General features: G+C 39.6%; 1 protein-coding gene across 1 annotated transcript in view; it reads right to left on the minus strand.

Moving 5' to 3' along the window:
* The window catches only part of LOC125636183 (uncharacterized), a 69,223-nt gene that overhangs the window by 27,479 nt on the left and 26,022 nt on the right, over positions 1-15,722 (minus strand). Inside the window, exons 3-5 of the mRNA XM_075128046.1 lie at positions 15,060-15,190; positions 10,903-10,956; positions 8,105-8,290 (exon numbers count right to left, since the gene is read on the minus strand). Coding sequence (XP_074984147.1) covers positions 8,105-8,290; positions 10,903-10,956; positions 15,060-15,190 — 371 coding nt within the window. The remainder of the gene's footprint in view (positions 1-8,104; positions 8,291-10,902; positions 10,957-15,059; positions 15,191-15,722) is intronic.

Below are 15,722 nucleotides of genomic sequence, written 5' to 3' on the forward strand. Positions count from 1 at the left end.
AATCTTCTTTACCTCTAACAGAGTCACATTATTGTAAGCAAACAATACTGAAATATGAATCAGGGCTTGATGGGGAGAACATACTGAAAAAATAAACTTTCCATTTCATGTATGAGAACATTTTAAACATTTTTTTAAACAATTATGATTTTCTTCTCTATTTCCTCAAGTCTAATTGCAGCATTGACATACAGCAACTAGTTAAAGTAATAGGATTCCTGGCAGATGTAGAATGATGTGACAAATTGTAGTCTGGCTTATTTCTCACTTTCCTGTACATACATTTATGATCATCAAGCTAACCAAGCACTCCAAAGTTTTAATCCCAAGACAGCTTTTAAAATTGTGGTACCAGACAGGAGAGCAAAAGGTCAGATCAATAAGCCATTTTAGCCCCAAAACTGGAAGGAAACAGCCATAACCCATTAACCCTGAACTCTGCACCCCATACCGTCTCTTGATTTAAAAAGTTGCTGAGGATTCTGGATTTCCAGTTTATGCCCAATTATCCTTGCAAATCCTTTGTCTCTTCTCAAGTTCAATGCTGTGGAATTTATTAAGAATGACACCAGACAGCTTCCAGTATGCTGTCAATGCACTGAAATGCTTACATGTGTTTTGGAGAAGTTACACATTCTTTATTTGATTCAAAGTACGTGAACCATTGTCTTTTGTGGGGAGAAATGTGTGTGCCTTTAAATGAGGGACATCCCCACCTACCACCGTTAATGTGCAAATGATTTAAGCATATAGCTGCTATTTCAATTATCTAAATAGTATGAACTCTTGCATTTATGTATATCCCAATGTATGAGTGGGTGTCTCTCTCTTTTACTCTCTGTGACAGATTTTGATAGGTATTCAGCGCTTCTGAGTGTTTGCTCTACACATCTACATATGAAACAATTTTTACATAAAGGTAATGTATACAACAACTCCCACTCTGATCTATATCTATATCTACTATCTAAGAGATAGAATAAATAAGCTAGATCCTGTGAATACTTATTCATGTAACTAGACTTGATGCAAACAGTTTAATTCCAGCCTGAGTAAGGGGTTTTCAAGATCATGTCTTTTATCAACAGAGTTTATGGTCCAATCCTTCTCATATTGAAGTTAATGGGAAAATGTCTATTAACTTCAATAGGTGTCAGACTAGTTACTTTATTCATTCATTTAAAAAAGTTCATCTCCCCATGCAGTATCTGGAATGTTCCCTGGAGCTGTTTGGAAACAAAGGGAAGTGGGGAGTTCACAATTCCACTTTTTGCCAACTTCCTGATGAAACTTAGTTTCAGTGGAATTTTTTTGACCGGCTCTGAAGCTTACAGTCTTATTAAAAAATAACAAAAACTTGGATGAACAAACAAACAAACAGCCATTTCTTAAAACCAGCTAAAAAAAATAAAGACCAAAATATGGGGAAAGTACTTTCTCTCAAGAGTCTTTTATATTCAATGGGATCATGAAATCATTCCTATCAAGGCTTCAGCAAAAGTGTGTGCTTTTTTGTTAGCTGTTCAGCAGCTGTGAGGAACAATCTACGACATAGTACAAAAGTCCTTTTAGAATGTGAAAGAGAGCAGCGGTGAAGGGAACTTAGCATCCAACAGCCTCAGGCCATGTGCTCTCTACCCATTTCCCATTCTCAAGGCAGAGTTAATTTCACAGCCAAACTTTTTAGCAGGATCCTGAGCACAAACAAAACATCCTTTGTACTTGGAGGGAAGGAAAGCAATACAAGCTGAATTTCTGATGCAGGGTCCTTTTCCCCCCTCCTAAATGTAAAATGCAGCCAATACAGTACTAGACACTCTCAGAGAGCTGGTTGACAGTCTCAACAAAGCAGGTAGCAAAAATGATCTGGCTTTTCAGGGTGACACACAAAGAAGAGAGCTGGGATCCTTTTAAAGAAATGAAATGGTTTCTTTGTAAAACAGAAGATGTCAAGAAGGTTCACAAGAGAGAACAATTTTAACTCTGTTTCATTTAGCTGGCTTACACGTGAGAGTTATTTCATTGTGGAGCTGCTTCACTCTGAAATTCCAAAGTACAATTCAGATGTGTCTACATTAAACTATTTTCCCATCAATGTTACAATTGGTACAGCTCCCTCAATGGAGTAACAATAATTTAAGTGCTAGATAGAAAAGGGTGCCTGCATTTTAATCACTGGTTTGTCTAACCTTGCTCAGAGCAAGGTTTTCTATAGGAGGAAACTATCTGGCCCTCTATTGGTATTGCATTTAACTTTCTGTAATTTGGTATCTTATCAGTACTCAGTGTAGCCTTTTGTGCAATAATTTAGTGGACTTACCTTTGCCTCACAAAAAACATCCTTTCTTGGTCAAATATACCCAAACAATATCTCCTTTCCAGAAGTCAGGTTCACACCTGAGGTGAATTTTAGGATCATCTTCCAAGGACATGTAATCGTAGACTGCAACAAACTAAAATAATGTATCATAACACCAGGACTCTTCAATGAATGGCACCTTTGTAATTAGTACCCTGTCCCACATGAACAGCCACACAAAGTCTTAGGTTTCAGAGCTCTCTCTGATGCAGGGGAAGACAAGGGCCTAATCCAATGATCTACCCACCCTTAACATTAATCAGGGAGTGTGTGCCTATATATATATATATATATATATATATATATATATATATATATATATATATATTATTCCTCCCTTTCTTACGTGGCTTGCAAGGTTACTATAGCAACCTGTATGTGACCTGCATAATCAAGATAGCTGGGAAGAGCTGTTAGTTAATGTATTTATGGGCATGAATGGGAAACTTTAAAGATTAATGGCCCAACGGATTCAGATATATTATAAATACAGCTCTAAAACACATTAGGCCAAATCCACGCTTGGTGTAACCCCACTGAAGTCAGTGCAGCTACACATCATGGATGAATTAGTCCCACTGCAAGAATATCCTATCATTAAAGTTTTGACTTAAAATATGTAAAAGGCAAACTACGCTTTGTTCTTGGAGTAATGTGCAGCAGGCAGATGCTTAAGGGTGTATGGAAAGTTGGACCGAAAAGGGCACAAATAACTCAACTATGTCATCCATCATCAGTGGCTTTATTTTGCTAGTTGCTAGTTTTGTAAATTAATAGCTAGTGTACTGTGTGTGTTTGTCCATTTTAGTCTTCTCAGAGTCTCATTTCATCCATTACAGAAGGTAGGCTATACAGAAAGTGCAGCCTAGTCAATGCAACAGCCAGCCCATGATAAATTTGTCTGCCCTAGTCTGCAGTCAATCATAGCTGGTGTAACATACCCACTTGATTTCACCAGCCACACATCAGCAAAGAATGGCTGACTGTCCAAGTGCACCGCTGCTCTTTCCTCATACTAAAAAGACGTTTGCATCATATACTAAAAAGATTGTATGTGGTAGATTGTTCCACACAGCTGCGGAACAGCTAACACACACATACACACACACTTTGGTGAAGCCAGCAAAAGAATTTGCAAAGTATAAACATTGGTGGAAATGGTGCTGGAGCAAGCTAGTGCATAGCTTAGAGCAGTGTTGCAGACAGATTACAATACACTGGTCAACCACAAAACCAAGGAGTCAGGGTTGAACATATGGCAAATATTGGACCATAGAAACAGAATGAAGACTGGAAAGCAAAAGAAGAGGATGCTGGCTTGGTCATCACCTGGACAAACAAAGGCCATTTTCACCGATCATAAACTGAGGTGGGGGCAAAAAGCATGTGAGCAGAACAAATACAAACATAACTACATGATGTAAGATTATACCAGGCTGAAGCACTTGCAGCAATGATGCATGAGTTGAAAAGATATTAGTGGGAAATCAATCGGTCTATGCAAAACAAGGAGGAACGGTAAAGGAGAATTCTACCATGACGAACATAGGATATTGACATTGGGAAGAGAAGATGGTGGACAACAGGACAGAGTTGCATTGGTTCTGAAAGCTGAAGGCAAGCCAGGCTCTTATGATATTTAACCCAATATCTCCTTGTATGTTGAGGATAAGAGATGACGCAGGAGCCTTTTTAAAAGGCTTCCTAGACATCAACTGGGTGGCCTCTTTTGACAACATCTGCGGGTCCCCCTTCATGCCCACAGCACATGGAGCAGTGCAGTAAGCCTTGTTTCAGGAGTCTGCACTGGAGCACTAGTGAGGATTAGTAAAGTTTGGGGATTACTGGATAATAGTACAGATTACACACAGTCCCACACTGCTCTGTGAGGAGAATTATTTCACTCACATTGGCTCTGGCACTCAGTAATCCATAGACCTCACTGTGTATCCTCCCCTTATGCCCTTTAGCATGGATTAGTGATGCCTAGATGCTATAATGATGGGAGAATGAAAAAGCAGGCAGTCACAATATTCTAAGATGACTACAGTTCTAAACCAAACAATTGGAACAAAGGGCTTGAAGGAATATTAGGTGGCACAGAGGGTAAGAGCATTAGCATTAGAGATGAGATTAATAAGTAAACATGAATTTGTTGTCTCACTTTATCCACATTACCAAACCAGCAGCCAGGTCAGTATGATAGTCCTTTCTTACTCACACGCTGGGCTAGTGGGGATGCTGCAGGTCAGCACTGAGGTGCATTGTCAGAACTATGCTGTCAGGGATCATGGGTCTTGAATGTGGGTCCTCAGACTGCAGCCACCATCCGTCAGCATACTTGTACCAGCAGGAGTGTGGGCTAATGGACCCTAGCTCACCAGAGGGACTGCCTATGAAGCTCCTGATTGGAAGAGATATCCATCTTCTCTGGTTGGCTCATTTTAAGCCAGAAAGAAGGCACAGGAAGTTGTCTCAGAAACTAGGGGAATCCCTGACTGGCTGCTATATTGGACCTGTCCCATCCTGTTCCAAATATCTACTTATAATCCCCCACCCATGGCAACAGACATTGACTCCAATCTTTGGCTTGACTTCTGACTCCATCTCTGACCCCTGACCCCTTGACTCTTGACTCTGGGTTCTGCTACATTTGCCTCTTGGACCAGATTCTGTGCTCCACTTAGGACTAAATCAAGCTGCAAGTGGGGGAGGTTTAGATTGGATATTAGGAAAAACTTTTTCACTAAGAGGGTGGTGAAACACTGGAATGCGTTACCTAGGGAGGTGGTAGAATCTCCTTCCTTAGAGGTTTTTAAGGTCAGGCTTGACAAAGCCCTGGCTGGGATGATTTAACTGGGAATTGGTCCTGCTTTGAGCAGGGGGTTGGACTAGATGACCTTCTGGGGTCCCTTCCAACCCTTATATTCTATGATTCTATGAATTGCCTCTTCTCTTGTGGGTTCCAGGACTAGCTGCTCTAAGAAACAGTTATATATGGTGTCAAGAAACTTTATCTCTGCATCCTGTCCTGAGGTGACATGTACCCAGTCAATATGGGGATAGCTGAAATGCCCCATTATTATTGACTTGTCTATTTTTGTAGCCTCTTTAATCTCTGGAGCACTTCACAGTCACCATCACTATGCTGGTCAGGTGGTTGGTAATGTATCCCTACTGCTATATTCTGATTATTCAAGCATGGAATTTCTATCCATACAGATTCTATGGTACAGTTTGGATCATTTAAGATTAGTACTATATATAGTTGTTCTCTCTATATATTGTACACCTTTGAAAGCTTTGAACTTCACCATCTTTGAAAGCTTCAAATACTAAACCAAAAATGGTAAGCAGCTAAAATATTGTGAGTGACTTTAATGCTAATGGGTATAAAGGACTGATAGCACAGGCGAGAGGCAAGCAGAGTGCAAAATTTCTGCCTATGTTATGGATTGGAACATAGGTAGTCAGACCTAGTGTTCATAGTTTGGTTGAAACTATAGTAAAGAACAGAATTATGAGACACATAGATGGACACAGTTTGTTGGGGAAGAGTCAACATGGCTTTTGTAAATGGAAATCGTGCCTCTCCAATCTTTCAGAATTCTTTAAGGGGGTCAAACACACACATGGACAAGGGGGATCCAGTGGATACAGTGTACTTGGACTTTCAGAAGGCCTTTGACAAGGTCCCTCATCAAAGGCTCTTCAACAAAGTAGGCAGTATTGGGATAAGAGGGAAGGTCCTCCTACACCTGGCCTGGCGCGGGTTGGGGTCCTGCCGATCTGCCCAGCCCAGCGCAGTCAGGGCCAGTGTCACACTGGCATGACACGGCTGGGACCAGGGTCCCTCTGGCCCGTGGAGCTAGGGTCCCGCCAGTCCACCCGACCCACCGCATCAGGGGTTGGTGTCCCATACTATTAGGACCAAGAAAGGGACCTTGTAAAGAATGTTCATGCCTTAATCATGCTGAACTCTGTAAAACTTGCCTTTATGCCTCAATATCATGTCATGCATTCATAAAAAGTCATAATTCATTATATAGTCTTTTAAGCTAACACACCTCTCATGATTATCTTATATTTATGTGAAGCCCTGAAGATAGCCCTTAAGCAAGAGGAAAGCTTATGCAAGCTACCTGCTTTGACAAAGTATGTTGAATTTGAGTTACCCTGCATGCTGTGTACTGCGTTCACACAACAGCACACTCACACTTTGCCTCCATTTTCATTCTGGGATGTATATAATGCAGAATCATTCAGGGAATGGAGGAAAATCTGAACAAGATAAGCTGCTTATTGTCTCAAATCGTGTCATGTGAAGGATTCACAACAAAACCCTGTCCCAACCCCAGATTTCAACATCTAGGAATTAAAGGCAAGACATTCTTGGGGAGGGGCTCTGACTCCTCAGTTTACTGACCTCGTGATTTGGGTGAACCTGAGTTTTTGGATGTTTGGGGTATGTGTTTCTGTAGCCTTGAGCTGGCACACCAGCAACAAACATGCACTAGCAAAATTTGGATTCAGGTCCAAATCCAGATCCAAACTCTGCAACCTACTAACACCCTAACCACAAGGCCAACCTTAATCTCCCCTCTGCACAAAATGTACTATGGTTTTACTTACATTCTTCCTCAGTGAGATAGAAATCTTGTGCATCTTTTACTTACAGTGTCTCCCAAAATACTTAAACTTTTAGTTCCTTATATTTCTAATCCATGCGACCTTGAACATTAATGGTTTTAATTCCTCTAACTGTGCTTTCCCATAGCTGAATACCTTTGTACAGATCCTTACTAATAAACCCTCTCTAGGATATAGTGAATTCAATCTGCTCACAGTCACTGATCCAAGATACCCCTTAACACCACACTACAGATCATCTACTCCTTATTGGTCAATACCAGAGCTGAACCAGTCTTACTTTTAAGTCAGTCGGATAATTTTACCCCCCAAAGTTCGGAGGGACAAGAAGCAGATACCCACAATCCCAGTTTTCCTCATCATTAAATTAACTCCAGCACAGACATGCCAAACCCACGAAAAAAATGCAGAAATTGGGCTTGTTTTTGGTTTAATTGGCTTGTGAGTTGCTTGTTAGCTAGTTTTGGGATTGTAGCTTATTGCTTCTTTTTTTTATCAACTCCTGGCAAGCAGGGATATGGGGGGGGGGGCAAGTAGGGCAAGCGGCAAGTGGGGACAAGGCAGGGAGAGAGTGAGGGCTGCACAGCGGGCCCACCACAGTCCCAGACTGCACGCTGGGGGGAATCTAGTCACAGAGTGTTGGGGTTCTGAGGGATTGGATGGTTTTGGCCTTGTTTTCAAATGGGGTTAGCTTGATTTTTGGCTTATTGTGAAAGTCTGGGTGCTTATTTACTGCATGAAAGTTGGCAACTGTGCTCCAGCAGCACCTCCATCTACAGTTACATTATGAATTTCCTTTTCTAAGACAATGAAACTCTAACGTGTGCATGCAAGGTACATATTAATGAACAGCCATCATATGTTTCACCAAAAAGGCAGCAGAAAAAAAGCTTTTCATTTCTGTAGAACTACTTTGATGTACAGTGTATTACTGATAACTCACAGTTCTTTGGTATTACAAGTGCCTACTGATTAGAACACAAACATTCATAAGTTGTAAACAGGTGTTTGTCATGAGGACAGTAAAATGTATTCAGTCAAAAATGACCAGAGGATAAGACTTTCCATTGATAACACAGATGCAGTTTCTGCTACCTAATGGGAGCTGGCACCAGGCTTTTGGTCTTCGGGGTAAACACTAAAGGCAAATGATGAAGCTTCCTTTTTTGTTAAAGGACAACTAAATCGAACATTCATCTTCTCAGATACCAAACCAGAAGAACCAACAGTCTGAACGCTGATTTGAAACGGCACAGAAAGATCCAGATTTTCTAAAATAGTCTGAAATGAGAGGAGATCTCCATTTTAAAATGAGTTGAAGTCACACATTAGAGCAATACTACTATTCACATAGAACTTTATGTAACACATATTAGGCCAATTTTCCACTGGTACAAATGGGCACAAGCTCCTTTGATTTCAATGGAGTTTTGCCTTTTTACATTGCAAAGAATTTGGCCCAGTGTGTGTGCACATGTGCCTGTGTAAAATAAGGAGTACATCAATGGGGACAGGGTGAAATGGTATAAAGGTTTTATCAGCATAAGTTTGGGATGTTCACATTACTCATGAGTGTGAAAACCACTCATGAGTAATGCAGGTCATCCCAAGAAAGCCTTTGCACCATCCCCACCCCCCTGTTCACATATTCTGTATATGTCACATCTTACATAAGAAAACATTTTACACGATTTAGAAAGATTTTAAACTATCTTCTTCTCATCTTCCCCTTTTGTGGGGAGGGCAAAGCACCTATTGGCTACCTGGGTGCATATGTGGGCCCCTTGAACCCAGCTGTAAAGGGCTCAGAGGGAGTCATAAAACCCTTTAAAAGAGCACTAAAAAAGCTTTTCCATTCATAAAAATGTCACTGTTGTCAAGTCTGTGATCTCAGTCCCTTCCAGGGCTAGAAACAGTACAGGGTCACACAGGGAAGCTGGGAATCTCCCCTTTTCCAGAGGTAGAGAGAAACAAAATTCTGGACTTCAAGCTTGATATTTTTATGTCTAGAATATCCATTGCTGGTCCAGGCCCATCTTGCCCATCCTAGGCCTCGGGGAGGGATAATTTGCATGTGTGGGGCAGGAGAATGCCACATGTTGGGGAAGGGGCAGGAGAAAAATATTTCTCTAGTAGGTTTTTTTTTTAATTTTATTTTGTTTTGTTTTTAATGGCAGCTGTTTGAAGTTGCTCAGTGGTCTGGAATGTTGAAATAAGTCTTCAGAGTAGAGTGCAGGCAAGGCAGTCAAAGGTGCACAATAAATTAATTTCTCCTATGTCTCTGCAAGTTAGCACATCTTTCCTCTACCTAATGCATATTACCTACACATATGTGGTATATACACAAACAGGAAGACCGAGAAAAACTAATCCACATAATCAGTTCTGTTAAAAGAATTTCCAATTGATTGACTACACTTGGAGTTCATTACAAAACATGTTTAAAAGACCAAATAACCAAATGTTCCAATTTATTGTCTAAAGACAAAGCAGTACAATACAGAAAGGAAAGCATTAATACCATGCTAATCCTTCTGAGAATGCTTTTTTTCTCACAGCATGTAGTTCATCTTACATAGAAGGTGTGCTTCAAAATATGTCCCTCAAACCACTTATATTTATAGCACAGTTGCTTATAAGTTTGAAAGCAATTTATACATCACTTAAGGTCCAACCCATGAGTTTGTACCAGTTCCTTAACTTGTTCTGTTCCTTTCCTTATCTCTGTTTTGGATATTACACTTGAAACCAGTTGCCCCTGAAGGTACATATACTAGGACACAGAACAGATGTATCTTGCCTTTGACAGACTTTATATTTGCTAATGCCAAAAGCTACACTGAGCTTTGCAAAGTATATATATCTCTTGATGCATGTGAACAAAGTGAACAGAGTTGTGGGAAAGATATATCATTCAGTTAACATAACTGACTACATGCTGGGCATAATACAATATTAATATCGTATGCCCTACAGCTAGCATATATCTATTGGCTAACGGTCACTTAAGAAAAAGCATACTATTTAATTTTTAAAGGCAATGTGTTCACCACAACACACAAGGATACTAAATACACAGTAAGCACATATTTATTTATAAATTTCATACTGAGTCAAAGACAACTAAGATGTCTGGAAAGAGAGAGACGTGTATGAAAAGCATGGCTGAATGTTCCATGATATTACGTGAAACAAATTACTTGACTCACATGTTCAGTTAATCTCTGTTGCCTAACATGATAGCACTGGTCTCTGTATACTTTCAGTAATAACTGGAAATGATACTACGAAATTGCTGCCAACAGTTGACTCGGAATGAGATTTGGCATTAAAGCCCAATGATTGATGCTGAAAAGACTAACCAGGAATCATGCTGGGTGGAAGGAAGCCGACTCGTTCTCACCTGGGATTATGAAAAGCCACAACGCATCTGATGGCAGATTTTCAAGAGGTGATAGGAGAGAAGCTCACAAACCCCAGGTGGAATTAATGTGTGCTTGATGATGCGCATCATCTATGATGTCCTAGGAACTGACCTTATGATGTCTCGCAACTCATAAGCAACCCAGTAGACTGGGTAGAACAAGCAACCATATCCTCAAAAGAATTTTAGGCAAATGATTTAGGAGATATATATGTAATACCAGGTACAATGATCTTGTTTCAGGTTCCTGCTCTTCACTCTAACACAAAATCCAGTGATTATTTCTATTAGTTATATTGCTGCAAAAGGATGATGTTAAGCAGCACTACCTTCAAAAATTACCCTGTAATCAAGGAAATAATATCCCCTCCCCCATCACTGCATGGCCTATGAAATTATTCAGCTCAATGGTTTCTCCAAATTAAATACTGATAACAAATAATATCTTTCTACAAAAAACTCTGCTTACCTTCGTGCATGCTGAACTCATAACAGATTTACAAAATTCCCCATCTGTATATATCTGTAGTGTAATATAAAGTTCAGTTAAAGGTTAACGAGAAAATAAATAGCTTGTTTAAATTACCTAATTTAGGTTGTGGAGGCTATTTGGAAATTTACCTACTATAGCTATGAATTTTTAGGTGCTTATTCAATAGTGATTTACATTTTACGACATTTCATTTAGGGTGATTTGATTAAGTGGGATTAAGAGGCACATACCCTTGTTCTGGTTTTCTGCCAATGATTTCACAGGAGCTCTATGACGCTGGCAATGTGGAGAGTGTTCTCGTGGGTAACTGCCATTGACACTAGTTTGTGAAAGAGTAACTTGTGTGCCAAAAAACTCCAGCCTTTAAACATATTGGGCCAGATCCTAAAGCACTTGCACCATTTTTACTCCGAGTCAGATTTTAATGAAGTTAGGCACTTAACCTTCTTAGGCAATTTTGAAAATACTAGGCACCTGCCTGCATCTTTAGTCACCTAAATACCTTTGCAAATCTGATCCTCAGTTCCTATTCAAGCAAACACCAACTGAAACCAGTGGCTAAGGGCTTGTTTATAATGCCCTGTAGTTCAGATTAGGAGGCTGTGAATTGCGGTGCACACTGTGCACAAACTGCCCAATGTGGTTTCTGCTGGTGCGAATTCAAAAGTTCCTAGTTCGCGTTAACAGAGTCCTGTTTGAAGGAGTACTACATTAAGGAGAACTAGGTACATTTTAGTTCACTCCAGCAGTGTACACAAACATCAGTTAGAGCGCAGAGAATTTGCTGCACTCTGCAATTCACACCTCCATAGGCTGCACTGCAGCGCAGGGTAGACGTAGCCTAAGTAAGGACCACAAACCAGGTTCTGCCACACTTATGCATCACAAGCAGTAATTGCTTTCAATGGGACTATTCAAAGAGTAAGGGACTATTTAGCAGAAGATGGCGCTGAGCAAGGGTTTCAGGGTTTGGAGCATTGTTTTGCACTTGCCAGAGTTCCCACAGGAGTACCACAGTGCAAAGACCTTACACAAAAAATCTTGTTGCTTTTTTTTTCAAAATTTCCAAAGTCTAATACATACACAGTAGTAAAGTGGGAAATGTAAATAGCATTCCAAAACTACTGCCCTAAAGTTATGACACATGTGTCAAGGTTCCTCCCCCACTCTGAACTCTAGGGTACAGATGTGGGGACCTGCATGAAAAACCTCCTAAGCTTATCTTTACCAGCTTAGGTCAAAACTTCCCCAAGGTACAAAATATTCCACCCGTTGTCCTTGGATTGGCCGCTACCACCACCAAACTAATACTGGTTACTGGGGAAGAGCTGTTTGGACGCGTCCTTCCCCCCAGAATACTTCCCAAAACCTTGCACCCCACTTCCTGGACAAGGTTTGGTAAAAAGCCTCACCAATTTGCCTAGGTGACTACAGACCCAGACCCTTGGATCTTAAGAACAATGAACAATCCTCCCAACACTTGCACCCCCCCTTTCCTGGGAAATGTTGGATAAAAAGCCTCACCAATTTGCATAGGTGACCACAGACCCAAACCCTTGGATCTGAGAACAATGAAAAAGCATTCAGTTTTTTACAAGAAGACTTTTAATAAAAAAATAGAAGTAAATAGAAATAAAGAAATCCCCCCTGTAAAATCAGGATGGTAGATATCTTACAGGGTAATTAGATTCAAAAACATAGAGAACCCCTCTAGGCAAAACCTTAAGTTACAAAAAAGATACACAGACAGAAATAGTTATTCTATTCAGCACAATTCTTTTCTCAGCCATTTAAAGAAATCATAATCTAACACATACCTAGCTAGATTACTTACTAAAAGTTCTAAGACTCCATTCCTGGTCTATCCCCGGCAAAGACAGACTATAGACAGACACACAGACCCTTTGTTTCTCTCCCTCCTCCCAGCTTTTGAAAGTATCTTGTCTCCTCATTGGTCATTTTGGTCAGGTGCCAGCGAGGTTACCTTTAGCTTCTTAACCCTTTACAGGTGAGAGGAACTTTCCCCTGGCCAGGAGGGATTTCAAAGGGGTTTACCCTTCCCTTTATATTTATGACAACATGTAAGGTACAATTTAAGGCAGTTTCAAGTAAAGCACACACACATATAAAAATATATACCTGTGTCTGCCATAAGCCTGCAAACTATATACTTTGAAGACTGCACCTGCTCCTAGTGAAATCAAGAGGAGTTTTACCATTGTCTTTAATAAGACATGTTCAAGTCCTTGGTTAGGAGATTGCAATCACATGCCTTTAAAAATTCCTCAGCCAGCTCAGCCTATATATACACATGAATTCAGGTGCAGGCATGAATAAAAGAAATGTGTGATAACTTATTGCTCTCACAGAAACTACAATAAGGGAGATGGGAAGGCAGGGACAGCATCTCTTTAAAAATTGATTAGCATATAACTGATGTAGGAGAATTATTAATATTATACCATTTTGACTACAGCAAATGAGAACAAAATATACCATACATCCACAGGTCTTAAATGCATTAGTCATTGGTACAACTGGGATGTTATATATTATACAATCACAAATTGACAATGAAATAGGGTTTCCAAAAGTCACTTCAAAGGGGAACTGTTCATAGCTTTTTAAAGAAAAAGGATACACATTTATACCAATTAGAATAATTGGATAATAGTTAATTGAGTTTATTCTTGCCAGGTTACAGTTGAACGTCTTTTTTTTCAAATGATGGCAAATATAATGAAATATTCTTATAATATAATGAAATTATATTCACCCCTTATTCTGGACATGTAACTCACATTAATTTTACATGCTGTTATGAGGTAGCATGTTATATTGCAGAACATCATATGTTATTGACAACCTTGTATATCCTGGCAACCATGGCAAATGAAATATTTTTCTTATTGCATTAGCATATTTTATATTTCTGATTAGAGCCATTTTCTCCCTAGAATTATGAAGGGGAAAACTACTTGCTATCTTTCTTCTCCTGAAATGAGCTGGAGAGAGAGGCAAAATGTATCATACAAGTGGCAATTCAGCATCCAGGGAAAACCAAAGAACTGGAGCGTGGAGACTGAAGTACCCTGTTCCCCTGAGAAGTATCTGCCGTCCAGGTCTGGAGAAGCCTGCACTGTACTGCTGACCTGCTCTGCAGAGATATAAAGGATTTCTATCTTCAGGGCTATCAATCTGGCACCTTGTACAAGAATTAAATTCACTTAACAATAAAGTAAAATCAATTTCCCTCATTATTATGGGCCAAATTATGATGCTTTTACTCATGTTGAGTAGTCCTTCACTTCTCAAATAGCCCTATTAAAAGGATGATCCAGTGGTTAGGGCACTAACTTAGGAGACCCAGGTTCAATTCCCTCATCTGCTACAGATTTACTATGTGATTAAGACAAGTCACTAAGTATACTTCTCTGTACCTCAGTTACCCATTTCTAAAATGGGGATAATAGCACTGCCCCACCTCACAGGGGTGTTACGGGGGTAAATACATTAAAGATTGTGAGGCAGTAATGGGAGCTATAAAAATACCTACAATAGACCTGAAATATTCAGCAAACCCAATGTAAGTGTAGCAGAATCAGGCTCCATTAATGTATCTGCGAAGTGCAGACAATGAGCTTTTCACAAGCATTGCAGAAGATACAAAATGAAGAATCTGAAACCTAAACTTCTGCAATTAATAATGACCCCTCACTATTTCTAGGTTCATTAAATGGGAATTTTAAGTTTAGTTAGACCCTTGAAAAAGAAATACTCTTAAATGTCATTTTAAAATGTTATGATATTTAAGCAATATCAAGACTAATACAGAAGCGCATATTATTTCTACTTGGTTTTTTTCTAAATTAAATTCAGTAGCTTTTGTGTCAATAGTCTTTGAACACAAGTATAAGATCTGCCTTTGTAATAAAACATGACTTTATGGATTTTACTGAGTATTTACAATCAATGTGCTGTACTAGGTAGCATCCAAATATTAACACTTTGAGTATTTGAAATAAAAAAATTATGCATGTGACAAAAACTACTCACGAATATTAAATAAATGTTTCCTATTTATCATGGCATAAAGAATTTGATGTAGTGTTTTACTTTGTATTTAAACTTACCCTGTATCCTGTAATGAAAGTTCCATTACTACATCCTAATTCATCTACTACCGGTCTCTCCCAGCCAATCATCATGCTGCTTTTTCCCACTGCTTTAATAATATAGACCGAACCAACTGGAGCAGGAGACCCTAGAGAGAGAGAAAACATAAAAGTAATGCAGCAAGAAGTTTCTGTCCAACAGCTTTTTAAACCACTGACATAGCATGGTCCTAACAGCGGTAAGCTACCTTTTTCTCTCCAGCAACAACCAGGGACAGGGTTTTACGTGCACACCTTCAATAGTACAAATTATAGAGGGTATATGGAAACTGACATTTTATGTCTGTCCCTCCTTTTATTCCAAAAATAACATATTCTTAACAACAAAGTTCAAATGGGCTTGCAGACCTGACAAAATAAAAGGGAGGTGAACCAGTTGCTCTCAATGGGGCATTATAAATAAAATGGAACTGAGTCTAAAATGTTGTTATGAACACATGTTGTAATGCAGTGTTGGTCCCAGGATATTAGACAGACAAGGTGGGCAAGGTAATCTTTTATTGGACCAACTTCTGTTGGTGAGAGAAACAAGCTTTCGAGCTGGCACAGAGCTCTTCTTCAAGTCTGGGAAACATACTCAATGTTACAGCTAACTAAAAGATGAAACAGATTGTTTAGCAT

Source organism: Caretta caretta, chromosome 4, assembly GCF_965140235.1.
Source record: "Caretta caretta isolate rCarCar2 chromosome 4, rCarCar1.hap1, whole genome shotgun sequence".
NCBI classification, from domain to species: Eukaryota; Metazoa; Chordata; order Testudines; family Cheloniidae; genus Caretta; species Caretta caretta.